This window comes from Suncus etruscus, chromosome 1, assembly GCF_024139225.1.
Source record: "Suncus etruscus isolate mSunEtr1 chromosome 1, mSunEtr1.pri.cur, whole genome shotgun sequence".
NCBI lineage: Eukaryota > Metazoa > Chordata > Mammalia > Eulipotyphla > Soricidae > Suncus > Suncus etruscus.
In genome coordinates, this window is record NC_064848.1 from 206546614 (window position 1) to 206572505 (window position 25892).

General features: G+C 58.3%; 1 protein-coding gene across 6 annotated transcripts in view; it reads right to left on the reverse strand.

Annotated features, from left to right (window-relative positions):
* The window catches only part of RBFOX3 (RNA binding fox-1 homolog 3), a 69257-nt gene that overhangs the window by 8312 nt on the left and 35053 nt on the right, over positions 1–25892 (reverse strand). For 4 of the 6 annotated variants that reach the window (XM_049776503.1, XM_049776521.1, XM_049776513.1 and 1 more), the window contains exons 2-5: positions 6030–6284; positions 2052–2189; positions 1174–1227; positions 638–730 (exon numbers count right to left, since the gene is read on the reverse strand). In XM_049776503.1, coding sequence (XP_049632460.1) covers positions 638–730; positions 1174–1227; positions 2052–2189; positions 6030–6284 — 540 coding nt within the window. The remainder of the gene's footprint in view (positions 1–637; positions 731–1173; positions 1228–2051; positions 2190–6029; positions 6285–25892) is intronic. The other 2 variants (XM_049776529.1, XM_049776496.1) reach the window with 1 other exon arrangement.

Here is a 25892-nt window from a genome sequence, read left to right on the forward strand (position 1 = left end):
TGCCACTGACTGGCCAGCCTCATCCTGCCTCTCCCCGAGGGAGGAGCCCCCATTGTCAGAGGGCAGCACCCCTGGCAGGATCCAGAGAGTGGATGGAGATTTGGAGCTCCCTAATCTGGGCCTGCGGTGGGATGAAGGAGGCCCCTGGGTGGGGAGCAGTGGCCAGCGGAGTGTGGGGAGGGATCTGGGCCACAGTCCTGTCAGGGGACCCCAGACAGCAGCCTTTGGTGCCTGCTGAGAGGGGCAGGAGCCCAGGAAGGCCATGGCTTCCAGAACCTTCCATTGGCCCTCTCTCCAGCTGCTTCCCCGCACTGCAGCCACCGTGACCTGCCCAGGCGAGGAAGCCCTGAGGTTCAGGGCACAGTTCCAGGGCAGAGCCCAGTGCTGTGTTCTTATCTGGTCACCCGGTGACAGGGCTACCTCTGGCTTCGGGCCCATGTGTGGGTCCTTATGGTGACAGTTTGGTCCACAGAACTGTGAACCATCAGACACAGTTCTAGGGTTCCACCCCCCCAGTGTCTGGCTGTCCCCTCACTGAGAGGCAGAAGGAGGCCCTCTGCCTCAGCGCCCGTGTCCCGCCCCTCCCTGCCAAGGCAAGGCAGCAGGCCAGGCGGGTCCCCCACACTCATCTGAGCACCTCGATTTTCCGCCCCTCCACGATCGTCCCATTCAGCTTCTCCCGGGCTTGGTCGGCATCTGCGCTAGTTTCAAAAGTTACAAACCCAAAACCCTGTGAGTGAGAAGGACAGACGGAAGGGGGGGCACAGGGTGGGCGGGGCGGTGGGGAGACAGAGAGAGACAGAGAGCGAAAGAGAAAGAGAGAGAGAGGGGAGAGTCAGCCGAGGCAGAGGCGTGGTCCTGGGCGTGGGTCTGAGCAGACAGTGCAGAGAACGCGCCTGAGCCCAGGCTGCTGGGTTTGGGGGAGCCCCAGCAGTCTCCCCAGCAGTGGGGCAGAGTCAGAGCTGGGAAGAAGGAGCTGGAGGGCTCTGAGTGTAGACAGAGGAAGGGAGGTCCTGGGAGCTGCGAGAGGGCCAGTGGCCGTGACACAGACAGCGAGTGGGTGGGGAAACGGGGTTCTAGGCACCGAATCATTGGGGTCCTGCAGAGGACTGCAGGTAGAGTCTGTTGGCTCTGTGGGTGGTACGGGGATGGCCTCTGGACAACAGCACCCACCTTGGAGCCCCGCTCGTTAAAAATGATCTCCACGTCTAGGATTTTCCCGAATTGCTGCAGAGAGAGAAAGAGAGTGGGGGTGGGGGTGGGAAGGGGACATATGGGGATGGGGGAGGGAAATGGAGGGGACGGGGGTAGGAGGAAAGGTAAGGAACGGGGAGATAGGGGAGGAAGGGGTGTGGAAGGAGGGGGGGGTGGAGGAGGGTGACAGAGGAGGATGGGGTGAGGAAGAGGAGGAATTTGAAACTCTGGTCAGTTACCCTACAGCCCTGTTCCCAAGGGGCCCTGCAGAGAGGGAGATCTCAAGCTCACGGGGAGGGTCCTCACCGGCTAGGGAGCCCTATTGATGGCCCTCTGATTCCTAAGTGCAGTGGGACATAGCATCCAGAACCCCCACTGGCGAGTCCCCGATTCCCACTGAACTATTGGGGAGTGTGAGTGCCCAAGGGGAAATTGTGGCCAGAGGAGCTCTCATGGCTCATCAGTGTTGGAAAGAGGGAGAACAGGGACACCTGGGGAGCAGGAGTGAGGAGGGTAGGTGCCTGTGGTACAAGGGTGAGGAGGGTGGGGAGTCTGTGATGTAGGGGTGGATGTTTGTGTTGCAGGGGTGAAGGGTGGGTGTCCGGGGTCCAGGAGTGAGAGGTGGTGTAGTTTTCCCCATGATGCCTTTTGGCAGGGGCCCTTGTGCTGGAGGGAGTCTGCACCAGGCAGGGCTGGGCACACAGCAGGTGGGTGGGCAGGTGGCAGCTCTCGAGCTAGAGGGGATCCCATGTTCGGGGCTAGGTGGGGGTAGGGGGTGGGCAGAGAAAGGTCCAGTGTGCCCTGGGGTCCGGAGGTGGGAACAGAGGTGGTGGGGCCCCAGGAAGGGAAGAACTCACCCCGAACATTTGTCGCAGGTCGGGGTCCCGGAAGCGGAAGGGGATGTTGGAGACGTGCAGCCTCTTGGGCTGCTGCTTGTCTGCGGGGTCGGCGGAGTGCAGGGCCTGGCAGTCTGTCTGCGCAGCCTCGTCCGTCTGCTGTGGGACATAATGCTGTGGGGGCTGTGGATGCCACCTCTGACAGGTGCTCCTGCCCCCCCTCGGTGTCCGAGGACCTCCCAACCCCAGTCCCTTCATCATGGACCTCGAGGTCTCCCGTGTTAATTTCCAGGATCCAGAATGGGGGCACCTTATTGGGGATGCATTAGACCCACCACTGGGCCACTCTAGGCTGTCTTGGGGAGTGGCTGACCCCTTCAGAGCTGTAGCTCCTCTTGGACCCAGACATGGGGGGCTGGAAGCAGCTGGGTGCTAGGATATTGGGATGCTTCTTCTGGTGGGGTATGAAGAGCCCCCAGGCACTGGGCTTGGCAAGTCTTGTGAGGACCCAGCCCAAGTGGGTGTCTCCGGCTACCCGGTGTCCCTACAGAGTAACTGCGGATAGGGTGGTCGGAGCACCGGTGTGGACACCCTGAACCCAAAATGTCTGTCCCTGGCCTCCTGCAAGTGAGGTACTTACATCTACCAGTGGCAGGTGCAGTGGGGGTGGGGGCCCATTCCAGGGTGCCTATGAGAATTAGCAGCTCTGTCACTGCTTCCTGCTTTATCCCCTCTGTGCCATCAGCAAGGACCGGAGGACACAGGGGAATGGGATTCCTGTGGGGTCACTTTCTCCCAGTAGTACACTTTGGACCACACTGGGGTTGGGTCCATTTCTGGGACAGGACTCAGGGAACCCAGCATGTCCACTATTGGGGTCCTGAGCTCTATATAGGGTCCTCGGGTCAGGGCAGCTGAACTCAGGGCCTGGCATCCCCCAGTGCCCAAGCCATGCAGGATCAGGGCCATCCCTTGGAGTCCTGATTCTGGGGAGGGGGTTCCCAGGTGGCACCCCAAAGAGGGGAGCTCAGTCAGGGCTATGGACGTCTTAGGGTGCCTGGAGGTGGCTATTTCCCAGTCAATCTCTCTGGTGAGAAGAACTGGGGTCCCCCCCATCCGCAAGGATTTCTGCTCAGCACTCCGAACCAGGTGCCAATGTGATTGAGGTCACATTTCTGGGTGGGTTTGTGGGTACCACCATGACCCCAAGGTTGAACGTCACCATCCCTAGACAGCAGGATGATGGGGCCTCAATTTGACCCATCTGGAGTTCCCCCATTGACCGGCCTTGGGCTCTTCCTGCCAGCCTGGGATGTCTCTCTCTCTGCCTCCCAGTTCTCCTGCTGTGCTGTGTCTTGGCTCCAGCCTGTCCCGAGTACCAGCAGGACCATCTGCCATCTCCGGTCCCTGCCACCGTCCACCCCTCTACCCCCGGGATAGATATGGCTTCTCTAGCAGTGGGAAGTTGGGGCCAGCATCCCTAGTGATTCCTCACCTCCATGCCTTGGCTGTTTTGGGGTGTAGAGGGCAAAGTAAGTTCTCCAGATTTGGGGACTCCAAAGAAGAAGCCTGCAGTGCTAGTATCTGACCAGCAGAGGGCAGCATGCTGCCCAGAGAGAGGTCAAGACGCAGCCAGGGGACCCATTGGCACCCAAAGGAGATGGACAGTCCTGGGGGACCACGAGTGAACACTAATGCAGCAGTGATCAGAGATAACCCCAATAGCCTGCACCCCAGGAGTAGGTCCTGGATCCAGGCATCCCAAAGGACTTAAGGAAGGCAGCTGAGGGGTAAGGCAGATGAGAAGGGACAGAGTGAGGTGGATAAGGGGAGGGCTGGCCCCAGGGTCTGGTTTGGGGAGCCAAGGGGCCCACACTGGTCCAGCCCTACTCAGCAGAGGGCATCCCTGTCCCTGTCCCCTGCCCTTCCAGGGGCTCAAGGGGACACAACAACAGACACCCCTTTCTGCTCCCCTAGGGCCAGCCATGGGGGCCCTGAGGCTGCCTTGGCACTGGGGACTTCCCCTGCAGGGGTCTTTCAGCCTTTTCCCGCCCCCACAAGCCTAGCATAGGCAGAAACCGAGCTGGCCCTAGGCAGAGGTACTGGCAGGGCAGGGGCAGGCGAGGATGGTAGTCTGGCTGGGGGGTGCAGGAGATAGTCTGCTGCTGAGACGAGATGAAGGGGTGCTAGGTCCCTCCTCCCTGAACTTCACCAAGCCTGCCTGGCTGGTGGCGAGGGGCCCCAAGCACCCCACAAGCATTGCTGGCGGGCGTTGTGCTCTTAGAACTTCCCACAACCAGTGCTTGTGGCTTCGCTCCTGGGCATCCTTGGCTTGGTGCGAGTCCGGGGCTCAGGGGTGCCCCCATCAGGCCACCCTTTCTTTGCGCTTGGGCCTCCAGGGACCAAAGACTGCAGCTCTTGGGGGATTTTCAGTTGTCACTGTCACAACTGCTCGTGGGGAGAGGGAACACTGAGAAGGGGGAAAAACACTAGCGAGGAGCACCAGGGAGGAAGAGAACATTGAGGATGAAGAATACTGAGGAGGAGCACCAGGGACAGCACTGGGGAGCATGGGGAGCAAGGAAAGGGAGAAGTACAGAGGAGGAGTGCCAGGGAAGAGGGTTGGCACAGAGAAGGAACACCAGGGAGGTGGGGGACCTCTAGGTAGGAGGTGAATCTTGAGAGGAGCGGAGCACTGGAAGAGGAGACTAGGGATGAGGAGGAGCATGGGGACATTGGAGAGAGCACTGGGGAGGAAGGGGAGCATTGGAAGAGCACTTGGAGCAGTACTGGGAGGAGAGGGAGCAGTGAAAGGAGGAGCACTGGGAGGAGGAATACCAGGAGAAGCACGGGAGGACCATCACTTGGAGCACCACTGGGAGGAGGGGGAGCACGAGAGGAGGAGAGAGGCCTGGGAGCAGCACAGGAAGATGGGGGGCACCGCATGGGAGAGCCAAGATTGGTGGCCAGCCTGGCAGGGAGTGGTCAGGACATTGCAGTGGAATCCTCATGGGACAAAAGACAAAACGGGCAGTGCCAGGTGTGGGGCATAGATGATGCTGAGGGTGGTGGATGTCGCTTCCCTGCACCCCAGAGCTGGCCCTCCCAGTGTGCTCGGCTAGATGACCCCGGGCTCATTTCTGGGGTCCAGGGAGAAGCCAGGGGCCCCTCATGCCACAGTATCATCCGTGTCTGCGTGTTGTGCCCCGAGCTCCCGAAGGCACACAGGTCCCTCTGAAGGGAGCCAGCGCAGTCTGGCAGTGGCAGCTCTGGGCGCTGAGTATGGCCTGCAGGCTGTGAGCAGATGAGTGGATGACCCTTGGGCAGAGAGGAGGCCTCTGGCCGGGACTGATTAGATGCTGCCCACACAGGAGGGGAGACCTCTGAATTTGGGGAGCTGCTGGGGGAATAGTTGAGGAATGGAGGTGCCTGCCTCCCACCAGCCCCTGCCAGGCGGCACAGGGATCAAGCCGTCTGGGTGGGCCTGAAGCAGCAACGAGGGGCCGCAGGTCTCTGTGAGGAGATGGTGGAAGGGCACGCTGCGTTTGCCAGTCGCTCAGGCAGCCTGAGATGTGGGGGCTGCCTGGCTGGGGTGTCCACTCAGGTCGGCTGGCCCTGTGCCCGTCTCTGGCCCCGCAGGACAGACGTGCCGAGTCAGCGAGACCCGGAGCTGCATTACAAGGGCTGGATTGGCGCTGCTGATGGCGCGGGGCCAGGTAGGGCCACACCAGTATTGGGGTGATGGCGGGAGGGGCGTACTACACCCCAGAGTGTGTGGTGGGGGCTCCTCCTGGTCACTCTGGGGCCTGGGTCTGATCGTAGGGTACAATCCCTATCCAGGTCTGACTGGGTGCCTTCCCCTTCCAGGGGGTCCCTGCACCCCTGGCAGAGTGCAGTGTGGGAGATGGGAGGTCTCAGGGGTGTCCGTGGCCTGCTGGGTCTCACATCTCCGGGGCACCCTCTGGACAGGCTGCTCTGGCTGCAGCACGGGGGCCTTACCGGCACTGTGGGGGCCCCGGGCCCAGCCTGCGTGCTGGCATCAGGGCCCGGCTGCTCGGCATGCGTCTGTGCTGGTGTGTAGAGCGTCAAGCTGTGTTCCGGGGGCACCGGGGGCTGGCCGGAGTAATCCTGCGTGGGGTGCGGCGGTGGTGGGGCGTACTCTGCGGGGACGCCATTCTGTGGTGGAGGGGGGTACTGGGTGGGGGGGTAGGGCTGTGCCATCGCTTCAGGCGGAGCCGTGGCGTCCTGGCTGCCCTGTGGGGAGAGAGAGGCTGTGAGACTCCTGGGCGCCTCCACCCTCTGCCCAGAGCCCACGGGGGTGGAAGTGGGGATCGGTTCTGCTGAAAGGGCCCTGGCAGCCCCCAGCTCTCCCGGGGTCCCTCTGGAGCTGAGGCCTGTCAGATACTCCCCAGCCTTTGAAGTTTCCATCTTCATTGACAAGGCTTTAAAGGGGCAGCCCGTGTCCAAGGCAGCATCACAAAGGGAGATAGTGATCTGGGGCCACTGCCCAGTGTCCTCCGCAGTGGTATGGTAGGAGCTTTCATCGCCCCAGAAAAGAACCGTGATCCAGCCAGGACAAAGATGCACCAGCACAGGAGGCGTGGCCTGTCCTGGTCACACCCACTTCTGCTGGTCTGACCAGGCCACACCTCATTTGGGAGCTATGGTCCAGCAGGCCATACCCCCACGGGAGGTGTGGCCTGAGTAGACCACACCCACCTCATTTGGGAGACCAAACCTGACAGGCCACACCCTCACCCGGGAGGTGTGGCCTTATCAGACCACGCCCACCGCCCTGGTAGGCGTGGTCTAACCAGGCCACACTCACTCACTGGTCCTCAGCTTCCCCCATAGAGACTCACAACCCCAGGGTCTCTAAAGCCGCCTCCACCAGCGTCCCCTTGGGACTTGTGGGAAGCTGCCACCTCCATCTCCAGACCCCTGAGGTCTGGAGCTGCTCCCACCTCTGAAGGACCTGCCATATGTGGGAGGAAGCACCAGGCTGGCCTTGGGGGTCACATATACTCTGGCCACCATCTGAGTCAGAGGGAGGCAGCAGGTGGCCTGGGGCACACTTGGGCGGTGCCCTCCCCTGCGGCGGCACAGTCAGCTCCAACCCTTGTGCTGTACCCTCAGCATTCTGCCTGGGAACTTCTTGGCTCCTGACCTGTGTCCCTGTCCATTCCAGATGCCCTGAATAGTGGAGAGTGGCAGGGTCCCCTCTGTGTCCTCTAATGGGTACCAGTGACCATCACCAGCCGCATCCAGGCATCTGGGGTTCCCAGGCTGGGCACTGTCTGCAGTTTCAATCAGGCCCTTGTCAGGGTGCACTCACAGGAGGCTGGGGCACCATCCTCCCCTTCAACTCTCCATCAACTTCAGCCTCCTGGGCGTAAGCCTCCTCTGATCCTCACCCCTCCCAATTCCCGCCTTCTCTGTGCCAATGCACCGGTGCCAGGGCACCCCTACAGCTGACTGACAGACTGTCTTTCTCCACCCGACCTCCTCTCTCCTGGAGGCTCCCACCTCAATGCTCCGAAGGGACCCCCAAAGTCTGGTCCCCATCATTAACAAACTCCCCTCTGTCACTCTGGTTCCTGATAGGGGTGGGCGGAGCTGACAGCCTCAGGAAGATCAGTGGCCTCTCACTCATGAATATGATACCCCCAAACTCCTCCAGGACCGCAACAGACAGTGGCTCCCCCCAGCTGCTTCCTTCTCACCCACACCAATTCTCCACAGGACCCTCTTCCTGAGACTGCTCAGGCCTGAGTGACAGCGCCAATCATGCCCATGCAGTGCCCAGGAGAGGCGCAGAGTCCAGGCTGGAAGAGGCTCCCGTGACAGGGAGGAGAGTGCAGGGCAGGGGCAGAGCAGCTGTGGGCGGAGCCAGGCCTCCAGGCTCATTCCTATTGGAGTAACAGAGCCAGCACATCTGAGCACCCAGCTCGCTGCTTCAGGGACCTCAGGGGAGACATGGCGCTGCCCGCTTCCCTGTCAATGGACAGGCATGGCCATTAGGGCCCTCCTGGTCACCTCACAGCCTGGAAGGCTCAGGAGGGGCCAAGAGCCAACTAAACCCGTCCTTGTATGTGTCCCCTCGGATAGTGGTCACTCGGGGCCTGACAAGCAAGTACAGAGCAGAAGAAAGTCATGTGGGGGTCTTGTGTCCTGGGTGATACCATACCTAGCCACCCACCCACCCACCTAGAAGCTTCTCAACACCCACTCTGGAGGCCCCACTCCCCCCCCCCCCACATCAGGCCACTGGTCCATCTGCATTGGCCGGATTTCAGAACAGAAAATCCCAGAGTTAAGGTCTCCCACTACCTGAACCCCCACACTTCACACAGCAGAACCTGCAGCTGCCCCCAGAAGAGTCTTAGTGCTGGGAGCTGGATGGAGGGAGGAATGAAAGGAAAGTTGGAGGGATGGACAGATGAATGGACTATAGATGGATGGATGGGTGAATGGATACATGAATGGATGAATGGATGGATGGATGGATGGATGGATAGACTGGTGGGCTGACTGATGGATGGGTGGATGGTGAATGGATGATGAATAGACAGATGGATGAATAGATGGACTGATGGGTGGATTGATGGAAGGGTGGATGGTGGGATGAATGATGGATAAATGAATGTATGGATGGACTGACAGACTGATGAATGGATGATGGATAAACAGGTGGATGGGTGAATGGATGGATTGACTGACTGATGGACTGACTGATAGATGGGTAAATGGTGGATGGATGATGCATATAGACTGATGGATGCATGGTGGGTGGGCAGATGGATAGATTCATGGATGGGTGGGTGGATGAATGCATAGATGCATAGATGGACAGATGGATATGTGGTTGAGTAGTGGTAAAAGGGTGGATGGATCGAAGTTGCGTGGGTGGACAGATGGGTTAGTAAGTGAGTAGATGGGTGGGTGGATGGATGAGTAGATGGGTTAAAAGTTAAAGACCCTGGGCCGGAGAGGTGGCGTTAGAGGTAAGGTGTCTGCCTTGCAAGCGCTAGCCAAGGAAGGATGGTGGTTCGATCCCCCGGGGTCCCATATGGTCCCCCCAAGCCAGGGGCAATTTCTGAGCGCTTAGCCAGGAGTAATCCCTGAGCATTACTGGGTGTGGCCCAAAAACAAAAAAAAAAAAAAAAAAAAAAGTTAAATCCCGGGGCCGGTGGGATAGCATGGAGGTAAGGCATTTACCTTGCATGCAGAAGGTCAGTGGTTCAAATTCTGGCATCCCATATGGTCCCCTGAGCCTGCCAGGAGCAATTTCTGAGCATAGAGCCAGGAGTAACCCCTGAGTGCTGCCGGGTGTGACCCAAAACCAAAACCAAAACCAAAACCAAAAAAAAAAAAAAGTTAAAGCCCAAGTGGGGGGAGATTGGTCAAACTGGGGCCTTCACCATGGACACACAGAACCTGAGTTTCATCCCAGCTACCACATGCCCTGACACCCATCGACCTGCTGGGCTTCAGGGGCCAATACTAAAGGGAGTGTCTCCCCCCCAAAAAAAAAACATACCCTCACAGACCAATCAAGCCTTCTTCTTATCTCCTGCTCTACACACTTCGCCACCCTTCCACTCTGCTGGCACAGGTGAGTTCCAGCTCTCCTGCTAAGGGGATGGAGAAGCAGGACCCCTCAACGCTTCCAGGCTGCTATCTGCACCAGGTCGCTCTGCTGGGCAGCCGGGACAGTACTGTGACTTTGAGCCAGGCCTTCATCTCCCACATGGGCAGCCCTCTCTGGGGTCACCTAGGCCTGTAGCCCCGCCCAGCCAGCTCCCCTCCCCAGACATTCAAGCTCGCCCCCCAACATGCCGAAGCTGCAGGCCAGTTCCTGGCAGGCAGGAGCCGGATTTCTGCCACGGTGGCTCTGCCCGCCACTCCCCAAGGCCGGTCCGTCTCATCTCAGAAGGCACGAGTGGCATCATGCCAGCGCCCAGGGAGAGCTCAGCATTGGCAGGTGCCCAGGGCCCAGCCACTGCTCTTCTTCCTGCCCACCCACCCCTGCCGCCCCATCACGCGGGACCCTGAGCTCAGCAGGAAACTGAGAGCCACAACAAAGTCCTGTCCACCTCCGTGAGCCTACTGTGTCGGCGGGTGTGATGCCACTCCCAGGATGAGTGTGAGTCTATGTATGTATGAGCGTGTGTTCAAGTGTGTTTATATGTGTGAGCATGCATAAATGTGAGTTTGTGAATGGGTGTGTGAGTGTGCGAATGTGTGAGTGTGTGAATGTGTGATTGTACATACGTGCGAGTGTGTCTCCACCTGCTGTGGGCAGGGACAACCAGTTTACCCCTTGAAGCTGGAGCAGTGTGGGTGGCATAGAGCAGGGGACCCCACATGGCCCGAGAGAGACCCCAAGTTGCTCCAGCAGAGGGCACAGGCTGACCAAGGCAGACTCTAGGGGGCCGAGACCCTCATCCCCCAACCCAAAGCCTGCATTCTGCTTTTTCTCAGTCCCCAGTGGGTAGCTGACACGCAAGACACCACACAGCTCAAGCCCACCCAGGCCCCGGCACCCCAGTCTTTGCATTTGGGGGTACCTACGGTCTGCAGAGAAGTAAGTCTCTTATGCATCCCCCATTCAACTCCCATGGATCCCCCCCTTTTTGCCCTTAGGCACACCAGCTGAAGTCTATTTTCTAGAAACGTCCACGGGTGCTGGGCCTAATACAGCCCTATAAAGTCCTGCTCTGTGGACAATCGTCCTCAACCTAGCTCCATGCTGAGCCCAGGCATGACCTCTGTTGTCACCCACCATCATGGGCACCAAGGCCCTCCCTGCTCCATGAACTCCCATGACCAGAGTGCCCTGGCCTCACCCGCCCCTACTTGGGGTACGGGGAGCAGGGTATGTGTGAGAGGAGCTGCTTGGATGGAGGGAGCCCTGGTGAGGCCCTAACATGCTCCCCAGCCCTGTCTAGAGCACCCCCACATCAGCCCTGCTGGGGGGCCCCAGGTCTTGTGTTCTGCCACAGTCCAGCCTGGTGATGCCCAGCATTACTTGGACCTGGCTGGGGAAACTGAGGCAGCAGCCCCACTCGTCTGTTAGTGGTGGGAGGAAAGAGAAAGGTGGCAGCAGAGGAACCGGGGTCCCTAACTGTGATTTGGGCCCTGGGCACCCTGTCGTCTACAGCCTCCCACCCTCTATCCCAGCTTTCCTTGGGGCTGACCCGGGAAAGATTGGCCTGAGTCCAGAATCTCAGGGAGCCCCATACTGTGAAAGGAGCTTCCCAATGGCTGGAAGTGGGGGTGTTCCGGCGAGTGGGTGCCTGAGCACTTGTTCCTTCTCACAACCCCAAGGCCTCCTGTGTGACCAGACCCTGCAGTCCCCCACTGTCCTTGCGACCCATCCTCCCTGGGACTGGGCAGAAGTGGGCAGGGTATAGAGGTGGCACCGGGTTGGGGCCCGGCCTGTGAGCAGCAGGAGTGAAGGTCTCCCCAGTCACGCCTGCCAGTGGGGTTGATCTGGGAGTGTCAGCCAAACCCTGCTCTCTGCTGGATAGGCTTGGAGCTGCCCTGGAATCCTTGGTTCAACCCCTCTCCCCGCCTCCCTGCCACCCCTAGGAGCATTTTGGCTAGAGACCTCCCAGCTTCCCGCAGGCCACCCTCCCCACCAGCTCATGCCTTCCAGGACAAACCTCTCCCCACATCACACCTCCGTGCCTGAATCTGAGGGACTGAACTGCAGGATGGAGGGAGGTGAGGGCAGTTAAGTCCTGATCAGAAGTCCTGACCAGAAGGCAGGGCCCTGAGAAAGGGGTCTGTGCCTAGACACACACTGGGTGTCCCCAGACCCATCACTGTCATTGTGGCCGGCCCTATCTCTCCACAATGCCCCTGTGGTTTCTGGCAGCACAGGAGGCAGGCGTGTGCCCAATACCTGTGCGTTCCACTTATAAATGTGCACAAGCATGTCTCCCCAAGCTGACATACTCTCACATGCACACACATATGTACGCACACAATACACATTTATACCTCATACAACAATACGGCTGACACTCGATGCCCCCGACAGCTGTGTCCATCTGCCCACAAAGGCTCCAGGCTCTGCCCACCAGGTGCGTCTGTGAGCTCTACTCCTTGTGCCAGCCCGGCCCTGACTCTCCCCCCAAGGGGCCCCTCGCCCCTTCCACCGTCTCCCACGCGGTGGAAGGAGCAGGTTGGCAGTCGAAGCAGCCCAGCCGCCTGGTCTCGGCCACTTGGTCCCACTGCCAGGCTGCTGGCGCCCTGCCCGGCCCCGGGCGCCCACGGGAGACTGGGGGTGGCGGGGCTGGGCGACTGCTTCCCCCATCGGCGCCTGGCTCAGGAAGAGGCGAGCACAGAGCTAATCTTCGGCTGATTAAATGTCCCTCATTAATGAGTTTCTTTAATTAATGAAGTTTTTGGGTCTGCTCCACTTGCTCCGGCAGCCACTCTGCCTCCTCAGCACAAAGCGCCGTTTCCTCCCGGGGCCGCGGCGCCGAGCCCGTCCTGCCGACGCTGCACTCTGCCGGCCGCGCCTGTCAGCCCCGGGGCTGACAGCTCCATCCGCAATGTTTCCTCTCCAGCGGCCACGCTCATGCGCGCTCATGCCCACGGCCGGTCGGGACACGCGCGCCCTGGCACCCCGGTGGGTGCCTCCAGCTCGGGGACCAGCCCTGCAAGGCCTGGAGGCTGTGAGCAAGGCGCTTCCTAGCAGATTCTGTGCTGGGCGCACACAACACGCTTGCACACACGTGCCATGCTGGTGCACATGCTCTGGACACACATTATGCACACGGCACACAGGGAAGGCTCTGTTTGCGTTCCTCCCTTGTCACACTGTGGAGTCCTCCACCAGCCACCGCCACACTCACTGCTGTGTCCCCACATACGCCCCGGCAGTGCTCAGACATTCACGTCCCCTGGGACAGCGAGGGGACACCACTAAGGGTGGATTCATCCGGACTGTGGTCCTGCCATGCACAAAGCTGACTGGGACTGCCTTCATGCTGGGCCACCTCTTCCCAGCTCCTCAAAGCAACCCTGAAGGCAGAGCCCCCCAACTTAGAGCCCTCACTTGCTGAGGACCCAGCTCTGCCCTGGTTCACTAATCTAGAGCTGCCTTCCCGTTCCAAGTGGAAGCAGCTAGGACAGACCCCACTGATGCCTGGCAGATGGGCACGGGGCCCTGTGAGGGCCAGCAACAGTCCAGATAGTTGTGGCACCTGTCTTTCCCCAGAACAGCATTGGGGAAACTGAGGCAGGGAGTAGCAGGTGAGCTCTGGGGCCAGGCTGCTCCATGCAGCTCCCCCACCCCTTCCTGGCCTCTTCAGTGGACACATGGCCCAGTAGCACCTTCCTGCACCCAACTCCATGGGTGTTCACCCAGCCATGCCTCTGCCCCCCCACCCCCTCACACACACACAGAAGAGGTGGCCGATTTCAGGGTCGACAGGTCAGGAGTTGGGAGCAAAGAACGTGGCAGGCTCCCGGATGTCAGCTACTGCTCGAATGTCTGTCACTTGTCTCTGGGAGCACTACAATACAGAGCAGGGCCAGCAGTACTGGGTTTGTCCACGTGAACACAGGGGAGGAGCCTGGGGGCATGTAGCAGCTGGGGAGAGGGATGCCCGGGGCCATGCTAGGCCCAGCTCTGAGCATGGTCCCTGAGTGATGTGAGCAGGGAGGAGAAGGCAGGAGAGGGGTGCTGCGTGCAGAGTGCAGAGGTTGGCAAAGGGAGTGACAAAGGTGCTATACGCTGCCCCTCCTGGGCCTTGTCCCTGCCATGAGCTCCCCCTGAAGGACATAGAGGGGCGGGACAGGGGTTCCAGGGGTTCTCAGGGCTTGTGAGGGTCTGGACAGTCCCAGCAGGCCCAGGTTTAACTGGGTCCCACTCCCGGGACCACAGACACAGCGGGCTCCTCTGGACACCCCCTGTGACTACGTAGAGCTGGGGTCCCTCCCTGCTTCCCCACACGGGGCCTCACCAGGGCCAGAAGTGGGGTCACACAGACACGCTCTTCCCTGCAGCCTTGTGACTCAGCATGCAGGACCTCCACGTCCTCTGGCTACCCCAAGGCTCCTCACTTTGGCCCCTGCTGGTGGCTCCCTGGGTCCACACACTTCACACAGTGCGAGTAGAACCAGAGTCTGGGCCAGTGGCTGGGGAGAGACCATGTCCTGGTCAGGGCCTGGCATCCATACACACACTAGGACAGCCCAGAGCTGTGGTTCGAGTTGGGGGGGGCACCATGACCACCACCAGGCCCTACTAGGCATGCTGCCCACTCCTGGCCAGACCTGTGGGGAACACCGAAGGGTCTGGTCTCTGGGACAGCAGCCAGCAAACATGGCACTGGCCACTCAGTATCCAGGACACACAAGGGGATGGGCTGTCACTCGGGTCTCAGACTTGCTCACGTGAATTCCTGGGGTAGGCCAGGGAGCTCCAAGCCTTTGGCTGCTCCTGGGTTTGAGATGTCATCATGGTTTGTTTTGGGGTCATACCTGGCAGTGCTCAGGGGTTACTCCTGGCAGGCTCAGGGGACACTATGGGATGCTAGGGATTGAACCTGGGTCAACCGCATGCAAGGCAAAAGCCCGCTCCATTGTGCTGTCGCTCCAGCTCACATTGCTTCACACCCAACAGTGCCCAGGGGTGCTAGAATGCCCCCCTGGTGGGTGGGGGGCTGAGAGTTCAAGGGTCCTCCATGCTCCCTTTGGCTCGCTTCCTGTAAGATGACATCCAACTATTAACCCAAAACGAAGGCATTCCCCCATCTTCCTCTCAAAACTTCTCTCCTTGATATTTAAAAGCCCCCCTGGAAAGGGACTTTGGTCTCTGGACCTTCCCTCTCCTGGCGAATTGGGACTGGTTTAATAAAGAAAGAGCAGCCTGGCCTTTGGTGGACAGACACAAGGATGCGAGAAGCAACCTGACTTCATGACACTCTCTTGACTGCCTTGGTCTCAAACCTTCACCGATACCTGCATCAGGCCCGTCCGCCTGGGGGTAGAAACACGGCAAGTGGGGTAATTTCACAGCGTGGGGATTTATTTTACGCCTCCCACCCCTGGACTCCCAACTGAGGCTGAGTGGGAAGCATGGGTGGGACAAGGGTTTCCCCAGATCTGCCCGGCACCCCAATCTGCCTGGAAGGTAAGGGCATGAGCTTCTCTGTCCCCTCTGTTCTTCAGGTAGGTGTGTGCACTCACTCTCATCCTCCTGACCTCAGCAACAGGCAGGCCCACCCCTGGTTGCACTCTGGCTCAGCCACTAGCCATCCAGCACCCAAGTGTGACTGTCCAGTGTGGACACGTATGGGATGGTAGGGATGGGTTGACGTCAGCTCTGCCCTCAGAGGCCCTGGAGCTGCCTTTGCCTTGGGCCCCCGAACCACACCGGCTCAGAGACCAGTTTCCCTCCAAGAACCCCAATCTCACGCCTAGTGCCAGTGAGGCCTCATTCCCTGCTGTATCCACAGAGCCCAGGACACTGACCAAAAGTCAGGCCAAACATCTGTGGGAACCCCATCCTAATGGCTGGGAGCGGGGCTAGGTGCCAGCCAAGTTCTGGACCCTCAGGCTCAGCTCAGTAGAACAGCAGGATGAGCTGTTGGCCTGCTCCGAACTGCACCAGCCGCATGCACCCCGATGCCTGGTTGGCCCGGAGTCCATCTCAGCAATGGCCCTGGGTAGACCTCAGGACCTTAGAGGCTCATGTCAGGGTCCTTCATTTTCCAGGTCAGCAGCCGCTATGGGATCTCAGGATTCCAGGGGTTTAAGAGGAAGGAACTGACTGACAAGGGTACCTTGGGGGACCCTAGCTGGGGGGCTGAACGAGTAGATGGCAGGGTTTGGCCTGGGATTTGGGGAGCAGCTGGAGAATTCCTGAGCCCTTACAGAGGCCGGGACAAGGCCCCGTGTGGCTGAGGGGTTAAAGCCAGAGGCAGCAGCAATGACACCCTAGGGACGCTTAGTGCTTAGACGCTTAGAGGGAGAGACCATGGATAGGAGAGTGGCATTGGGCCCCCACAACCCTGCCCCCTGGAGGGCGACTGCCCTGGGCCCTGTGTACACTGACCCTGCAGCCTTTTATACTAATGACTGTCACTAGGAGCCAGGCATGGGGGGAGACAATGACTCCTGAGGAGAAACCGACTAAGCCCAGCACTGCTTGGGGGTCACTGACCTGTACCACACCCCGTGGCCCCAGCAGTGGCTCAGGACTCAGCTGGCTCAGTAGGGAATGTGATGTGTGTGTGTGCATGTATGTGAAAGAGACAGGGACAGGGAGGTGAGTACTTGTGTGTGCATATGTAAGGGTCAGGAAAGTGAGTATATGCATACATGTTTGTCTGTGTATATGCATGCATAAGTATGATCGTGTGAGTCTGGTACAGAGAGGCGAATACAGGTGTGCGTTACATGTGCATGTGTGGGACAGCAACATGAGGAAGCCTGTGCATGCCCAGGTGGACCTGGTCAGCGTGTCCCGGGCACGGGCGAGAGGACAGGGCCTCAGCATGGCCCTTCTGGAGGGTCAGACCCGTCTACTTCCTGCACTTCCGGGTGGTCCTGATGTCCCCGAACTGTAGGGCAGGGGTGTGTCACTGGCCCCTATTGTTCTGTCCTCACACGGCCATTTGCCTCTGCTCTATGCAGCCCAGTGTCCAAGGCATTGCCCCCCCCCACTTCCTGGCAGGCCCCATGTCCTCCTGTGCCCCTCTGTGGCCCCTCATGGGCCTCATTTACCAGGAGGCTGTGTTGGAAGTTTCTAGAAGCACATGTTCTCTTCAGCCATGCAGGGACAGATGAGAGGCCAAAGCAGCCCCCAACAGAGTGTCCTTGAGCCTCTGGGCCAGGTCCCCTCGCTCACCAGGACAGAGAGGCCTTGTCTGCTTTCGGTCACCCGCTGCTCCCCAGCAAGGCCAAAGCGGTGGGGTGTGCTGTGCTCTCAAGACCCCCAAGGGGCAGGACAGTGGTTTCCGGGAATTCGTGCTAGGCTGCTGTGTCCACTGCCAGGGCCAGCACCCAGGACCACCCAGAAGGAACCCTGAGCAACTGCAGGATGGACCCCAGGAGGGAGGGAGACAAGATGGGGATCCCAGGCAGGGACGGCAGTGGTGGGGGAAGGATGCTGGACAGTGTCTGAGATGGACGAAGTCTGGGGCGTGCTGGCGGGGGCAGGGCTGGGCCGGAGCGGCTTAGGGCATTCAGGCGTGCGGGGATGGCAAGCCTGGAAAATTCCTCCTGCAGGCCCACGCTCCAGCCTGACCTTCCTGGGCCACCGACCCAGCCTCTAACTCCCGCCTGTGGCTCTGTGTTTGCTCCCACATGTGGCCATCATGGGGACCCCAGCCCCTCAGGAAAGGTCAATCTGGGGGACAGTCATCCCCAGACTTCCTGGCTATGTTAGGTATTCAGGAAGAGATGAGGGGGCCCAGAAGAGCTGCTCTTGTGCAGGAGATGATTGGTGGGCTGGATGCCCACAGCAGGGAAGCATGGGCTGGGGGCCAGGGGCTGGTCAGAAAGGAGCGTGCCATAGGGAAAGATGGGACCCGCAGGGCAGCCCCAAATCTGAGTGTATCAGGTCTGATACTGGGGCACACCCCTCACTGTGTAGACAGTTTACCTGCGGCCTCTCTGCTGACCTCCTGGGCATTCTTTTGGGGGCTTCCCTCATGGGCCCCCATCTTGGTGCTGCTCACAGCTGGGACTAGGTGACTGTCTGACCATGGGCTCTGTCACTGGCAGAGATGTGGGGTCCTGATTCTGGGGGTTCTGATTCTGTGGGGCCCCGATTCCAGGGTTTGGAAACAGGCAGTCACTTCCCCCCAGGCTCTTGGGTCCCATGAGGACCCCCAAGGTTGCAGTCAGAAGTGACGGATCATTTTGAGCTGCCCAAGGACCTCACAGCCACCCAGAATCCCACATCTCTCCTGGAACCCTCTGCCGAGAAGCCCACCTGTAGGGAATGCCGCGTGTCCCCGTTAAGACTGGGTGGGGACCGCCTGCAAGGGCTGAAGATTCCTAGTGGGCTGAGGGAGTGGGAGCTGATTGATTCAGGTCTGAGTGACACTGTTACAGATCCCCAAGATCTCTTATGTTCCCTGTGACCCCTCACCACCTTGGCACACCAACCACATAGGTGTACTCACACATTCACCCACATGCACACACATGCACTCATATACATGTATATAATTTACACATTTGACCCCATGTGGAAGGCCTTCTCCCTAACTTGGGTGCGCTGGAAGCCTTGATAGGCCCCCAGACTTCCCCTCTTCTGCCCCCGGCCTCCAGGCCTTCTGGGGTGGCAGCCCAGGCGGCCAGACAAGGTGGGTGTCGGGGGGTCCCTCCTGGATGGGGTCCCAAGCTTTCCCCACCCTTCCCCCAGCTCTACAGTGGGAAGGGCACAGGGTGTAGGGTGGGCAGATCCTGGCTTCCAGCTCTCTATCGATCCTCTCTTGAGCTGGAGGCTAGCTCTAGCCAGCATGGGGTTTGGGGAGACCCCATGTGGAAGGCCTTCTCCCTAACTTGGGTGCACTGGGAGACTTCATAGGCCCCCAGCCTTCCCCTCTTCTGCCCCCCGCCTCCAGGCCTTCTGGGGTTCCAGCCCAGGAGGCCAGAAATGATGGGTCCTAAGTTGGGGTGCTGAGATTTGCTAGGTTGCACTAAGTTGTCACTGGCAATTTCTGACCAGTCTACATACGGAAAACAGCGCAGGTGCACACTGCATGTATTAAGAGTATTCCTTATCTTTATGTTATGTTTTGCGTATCTAGAATGTCCATTTTGTATTCTGCCCTTTCCCATACCCCTAGAAAGCCCATTTTTACTCCTTAACTCTCTCACCACCCCAAACATCACTAACCCACATTACTCTTTTTTTTTTTTTTTTTTTTTTTTTGTGGTTTTTGGGTCACACCCGGCAGTGCTCAGGGGTTACTCCTGGCTCCATGCTCAGAAATTGCTCCTGGCAGGCACGGGGGACCATATGGGACGCTGGGATTCGAACCGATGACCTCTTGCATGAAAGGCAAACGCCTTACCTCCATGCTATCTCTCCAGCCCCCACATTACTCTTTTTAACTTCAGTACTGCACAATCCTAATCACAGACCAAAGCCATGCATTGTGTGTAACAACCCCAAACTGTTTCAAAAGACATAAAATATACACGTATTTCTTTAGAATATTTTGTGTTTTTTCTCTGACAGCTATAAGTCTTACTAAATATTCTCTTATGCAGTGATGATTCTAACCACTTTTTATCTTCTCCTTATGAGCTGTTCAACAAGGAATTTTGGTGAAAGAGTCCCCCAGTTTAATGCTTATGATTGAACCATGTCACGGGGATTGTTGGACTTGTTCTTATGGACCCTATATGCGCCAATAACGCCACGTGGCATTGCTCCTTTTTTGCTTAGGCACATCAAAATGGGAAAATACTATACATACAAATAAGATCCTACCTAATAGACATTGGAACACACAAATCTTGTAGCGCAAAGGGACCTTACACCCTAAACATTGACATAACGACCTGGTACAGGCCTCAGAAGAAAGGGCATTTTCCATTCACCCCTGAACCAGAGAAGCCTTCCACGAAACATCCAGGTTTGTCTATAACGTCACCTGGAAGCAATCCTCTACCACGGAAGACCCTATACTGCTCAGACATCGACCTGCTCAAAAGAAACTTCCCTTAACACTGAGAAGACTTAACAACAACAACAATCTGCTTACAGGACAGGGCTCCCTGCATTGCCCTTTAATTGTGAGGTGAAACGAGAGGACGCTCCACATCTTGACTTCAATGTAGGATATGCAGATTCCAGGATCTTTAATACAGAAACATGATACCAACAACAGAGACTGTGTGAAAAATAAAAGTGTGTTGGCACTACAGACAATGTCTTGGATTGAACGATCTAGCTTGCCTGGAGCCTAGAGTTGGTCTTATGGCAGGGAACTTCAGGGGTAGGGTCTCTTTGTATTTAGGCCAAGGTTATTCCTTTCCATGCCCCTCATATTTTGGTGGGCCTATGCAAACAACAATTGCCACTCTAACACTGTTTTTACTGTGCTCCTTTGACTCTAATCCTTAAAAAAAAACCACTTAAAATTTGAGGTTAACTTAAGCTAATATGCATGTACATGGAAATGTAAAAAATACTATGCCTCTAATGTTTAAGGAGTTACGTAAGTTTTATGGCTTTAGATTGCCTTGTGTGCTGTTAAGAAATATTACAATGTGTTACAATCTGGGGACTTGAGGGACAAAGTAATTGTACATGGATTCTGTTTTATTTATCTTAATGTTCTTTGGCTGAAAGTTCAAAGTTAAGATATCAGCAAGGGGACTTCTTCTGAGAATTATGTTATGGGTGATTGTCCTTCCACTGTCACTTTACCTTGTCCTCTTTCTTTGCACCTTTGTTCTCATAATTAAAAATAAAAGATTAAAAAAACATGCACACTTACATGCACAGAAACTCACAAGCACACACATAAAACACACTAACATGCATACACATATGCACACACATTCACCCACACATGAACAAACACACTCAACCGTGTCCATGTATGCACACTCCCATGTGCATGTAAACACACATACATGCTCATACTCATATGCTCAGACACACATATTGCGCACTTGTACATGTGATAACACACACACATCCTCTCTCCCTCCAGGCACTCCCCAGTGCCCAAGCTGGAAAGACAAGGTGTCTGGGGACCAGTGAGCTCTGAACTGACAGGACGGGTCTCCTACACTGTCAAGCCGGCTGGAAGCAAAGGCGGCAGCTCCCCACCCTCTGCTGTGCAGTCTGTTCAGCCCCTTCCTCCCCCAGGCTCAGGGATAACTCTGGGGTGGCTGGGAGATGATCTGGGGGTCAGGGTGCCTAGTTTATGCGAGGCCCCATGTTTGGACCCCGTTACTGTGGGGGCCCAGCAGGTGTGGGTCTGCTGGGTCTGAGCACTGGGCTGAGCATAGAAACTTTGGTCCTGGGGTGAGGGCTACCCTTGGGCTTGAGATCTGTTTGGGCCCTTGACAATGCCCCCCCAACACTGGGGAACAGGTCACCTGGGCTCCTGCTTCTCAGACCAAGAGGCTCAGACACACCTACTCCAGCTGCTTAGGGCTCCTACTCGTTCCGGCTCATATCTGAGCAAACGCCAGAAAAGTGGGTGTCTGAGGACTCAGAGTCAAGGTTGGTGCAGGCAGAGATGTCCCCTGTGCCCCCAGTGATCAGGGCAGAGCCAGAGCTCACCCTTGCTGCGTTCTCGGCAGAGAAGGCTGGGCAGGGTCAGGCCTCACCTACAGGCGACTGTTCCTAACCCCCAGAGGCAGGCTGGCCTCTACCTCTGGCCTCTGCCCCTCTGTCCTTGGTTGGACAGAGCATGTGCCCCACCCATTCTTCTGGGAAACCATCTGGGTTCATGGGACTCCCAACCCCGGTGGCTGTTTCTCCAGGGAAAGACCAGGTTGTACCTCGGGCCCTCCCCACGTCCCTAAACTCTGCCAGTTCCCCTGACAACTGCCAGACCGCTGGGTACATGTAGCCAGTCACCCACTCCCCGGCAGCCCCCACACAGACAGTGGAGGGGTGGTGGGGCCCAGACTCCTGTTCGGGGCACGGGGGCACCATGAAACACCGATGTGGTGGCATGTGGCTGGGCCAGGCTGTTCTGTAGTAATAACATAGACTGAGGAGGGAGCACTGGGGGTGAAAGTGAAGACAGCGGGGTACGGGAGGCCACCCGAGGCTCTGTCTCTCAGTAGCAGGGACTTGGACTGACTGGAGGTGCTTCAGGGGCTACATGGGGGTCCCCTAGTCCCTGAGTAGTGCTCCCTACAGTGCTCCCTCACCCCCTCCCCTCCCCTGGCAGGGCAGCTCAGGTTTCAGGGTTCCTGTGTGCAGGCCCTGGGTGACTCGTATCTGCTAGCGGTTTCCTTCCTTTTGTTTTGGGGCCACACCCGGCAGCACTCAGGGGTTACTCCTGACTCTGCTCAGGAATCATTCCTAGCAGACTCAAGAGACCCTATGAGATACTGAGGATCAAACTCAGGTTGGCCATGTGCAAGGCAAATGCCCTCCGACTGTGTTATCTCTCTGGCTTGCAGTTACCAACTTGGTGCTATCAGAACTAGGCTATGGGTCTGTCTGACAGTAGTGGTTCTGGGGGCCAAGGTGCTCTGGACCTCAGGACAAGCCTGGCCTCAGGGTCCCCCCCCAGTGCAGGTAGAGAATAACCTGACATTTGTGCAGTGCCCAGAACTGGGCTTCTACCTCCAGGTCTGCCCAACCAGCAGCCCTGGCCTCTAGGGCCACAAAGAGTCCCTGTCCTCTGAACGGTGATCCTGGGGGACTGCACTCCCAGAGCGCAGCAGAGCGCCACCCCCCTGCGCTGTCCAGGCCTCATCCCTCATCCTTGTGCTTCTGTGACAGATAGGGGGCAAGGGTGGCTCTGTACAGGGTCCAGGGTTGGAGAGTCCCAGAAAGGGGTGAGCCAGGCCTGAGGCCCATTGGTGCAAATAAAGTTTTGTTGGAAACAGAGCAAGAGTCCTTGCTGCACCAGGAGAGCTGAGAGGCCTGGCCCAGACCACTGCTCACAGCCTGGCACACGCATCTGCCCAAGTGGGCAGCAGGATTAGGTGCCCTGAGCTGGGCAGAGGGACTGGACATGCAGGGCTGGCTGAGCCTGGCTGTGACCCCTTTCTGCGCTGCCTGTGGCTGGCACGGCTCCTGCTTGGTGGTCACTGGGCAACTGGACCTCATCCCATCTGGCCACTGCGCCTCCCTGGCTAGCAGCTGGGCACGGACAGGCTGGAGGACACACTTGAGGGGGCCCAGAATCATGAGTCTGGTGCCGACTCCCCATGGCTCTTCCTGAGTCTGGGGCTGATCTATACTAGCCTCCTCTGCTCCTCTGGGCTGCCCGCCCTCAGCACTGTGCCCTGCCCAGCAGGTGCCGCAGCACCTGGGCTCTGCCCATCTGCCATGTCCAGCCCAGCCCTGCCCCGGAGCCTGTGTTGGCCCCAGCATAGCCGACTCCCCTCAGCTCAGCGCAGCCCTGCAGTGCCCAAGCTCACTAGCATCACCTGCATTTCCCCAAGGACGTGACGGAGTCAGAGCCCCAGGCCAGGCCTCGCAGGGGATCAGTGGGGTCTTGGGGTATCCCAGCTAGGTCAGAAGTTCAGAGGGTCCTTCCAGCCCCTGCCGGCTGTCATTCCTAACCTCGTCCTGCTGGGAATGACTGGGGGTGCTGTGTGCAGTCCTATCCATGAACCCACCGAGGCCAGCCTAGTGCCTGGGAGGTGAGGGGGAGGAATCCTGGCCGCAGTTCAGGGGCTACTGTTGCCATGCTATGCCCTCACCCCAGGGGTCCTCATCATTCCTGGCACAGGGTAGGGCCCCCCGAGCATGGTGGAACCAAGGATGAGAGGCTGGACGACGCAGGGACAACAGCAGCAGGACTGCCTCTATCCTCCTGGCCTGGGGCTTCCTGAATTGTGTCTCTGGAGGAGCTGGCCCCTTCCCAGAGACTGGAGAGGACCCACCACCTGCTTTTGCAGGAATGACGTGGAGGGAACTGGGAGGACACCAAAGGGGTTCTCTACCCAACGGCCCCCTTGGAGCTGGGCTTGTCTCTGGGGCCTAAGCAGCCTGAGGTGGGTGGAACCTGAGAGGAGACCCCAGAACTCAGTGACTTCAGAAACTCAGTAGCCCTCAGAACTCTGTGACTCCCAGACTGTGACCCCCAGCGCCCAGTGACCAGGTCACTGTCCATTTGCATTTTCGTTCCTCCCGCCTGTCAAAAGCAACTGAGCCTGGGTTCCCTTAGGGTCCCAATGCCCAAACCCTGGGCCAGAGAGATAGCACAGCGGTAGGGCACTTGCCTTGCACGCAGCTGATCCAGGACAGAAGGTGGTTCAAATCCCAGCATCCCATATGGTCCCCCGTGCCTGCCAGGAGCGATTTCTGAGTGAAAAGCCAGGAGTAACCTGAGTGCCACCGGGTGTGATCCAAAAACCAAACCAAACCAAAACAAAACAAAAAAACCAACGCTCAAGCCCTGCCCTGGTGCCATGTGACGGTCTCTGGGAGGAGCAGGGCTGGGGGGAAATACTGGGGCACCTCCAGGAACACAGGAAGTGACATGACAGGACACCCCCAGCCCCCAGGCAGCCTGTCATGGACAGCCCCTGCAGGAGGACCCAGAGTCACTGCTCTAGGGTCTCCCACCCCTGGGGAGACACAGAGTCTCATGGCCAGCTCACCCCTGGGCACTGGCAAACACAGAGACCCTGGGCACAAAGGCCCAGGAACAAGACATAACACTGCAAGACTTAGCCCCAGGCCAGCTCTGAGCAATTTCCAGGGCACTGCCTGGTGCTGCCCAGCCTGGCGAGCTGACTGGGTGCTTGGGTATCACTGAGGAAAGCCAAGTGACAGGCTTGGGCAGCCCCTCTGGCCAGCAGAACCGAACTTTACCTCCCTGTACCCCACATGCCCTGAGCCCCTACCCTGTTGAGAGCATCCCTGGCCTCTGAGCTAACCCCTCCCACCATCTCCCACAGAGATGGAGACAGAGGGCAGGGGCACGAGGATGGGCCGGCAGGGCACAGCCTGGCACCTCTCCAGGGGACACGGGCATGCCCCCCCACTTTTGCCTGCTGTCCTGCACCTAGACCATCCCCTGCAGAAGGCAATAAAGACCCCAAGAACTGTGACAGCGAAGCCACTGACTTGCGAGCTGGGGACATGAGGCTGAGCATGGGGAGGGGCAAGGAGGGGGTTCTGCTGCTCCAGTTCTGGAGGAACCCTCAGTTTAGGACTATGTCCGTGAGCAGCCACAACTGCTCCAAACTGTCCATCAAACTGTCCATCAGGTGTCAGCCCTGACCAGAGGCATCCGGGAGAAGGAGCATCTTGGGACGTGTCCCATGTCCCCCACTACCACCAGGGGCTATCTAAACTGGACCCTGATCATAACACCCCAGATTCACCCCAACTTCCCAGCAAAATCTGGAGCCAGGGAGAAAAGATCAGGCGGACCCTCCCAGATGCTGAGTCGGGGTGGCCTGGGCATCGCTGGGCAGCACCTGAGAACAGATCAGCTGTGCCATCCCCATGCCTCCCGCCCTGCCAAGCCCGAGCCTCATTAAGTCGGGTACCCCCCTCGTTCACCTGGCAGAGCCCACCGTGGGGGGCATTAGGGACGGGATTGAATTTCCCCTTAATTACCAGGGTCCCCACACAGGTATTTCCTAATTCAGAGCCAGACTTAATGGACTTTTCCCCTCCTGCCTGCACACAAGAATCCCCCCTGCACAGACCAACTGCAGGGTCCAGCCCCAGGGCAGGCGGGGGAGCCCCCTCCCCGCTCACCCACAGCACAGAGGACCTGGGGGATTGACCAGAAGTGCCACCTGCTCCCACACGCAGCCCGGGCATACGCGTCCTAAGGCGGGGGCACAATTTTCCCCTCTAATTACATATTCAGCACTTCTGAGAAAATGAGATTTTAGTAATTCAATTGGGCTGAGAAGCAAGGTTTTAATAAAATGAAATTTGTAACAATCGCGCAGTTAAATTAGTTAAATGGAGAGGAAGGCGCGGTGGAAAATGACCCCGATCTCCGGCGGACAGATCCGACATCTGAACCCAGTCTTGCTAACAAAGCTGGGGGTGTCGAGGGGGCTTGTGGGGGTGTGGCCAGGCCTGTGGAGGGACAGAGCCTGGCAGTGGAGGGTACAACCGGGAGCAGCCTGCCTGGGCAGGGGGCAGAGATGCAGGTGCCCGAGTGGAAAGTCCCATCTGGTGGGTGATGGGAGTCACCGAGGGAG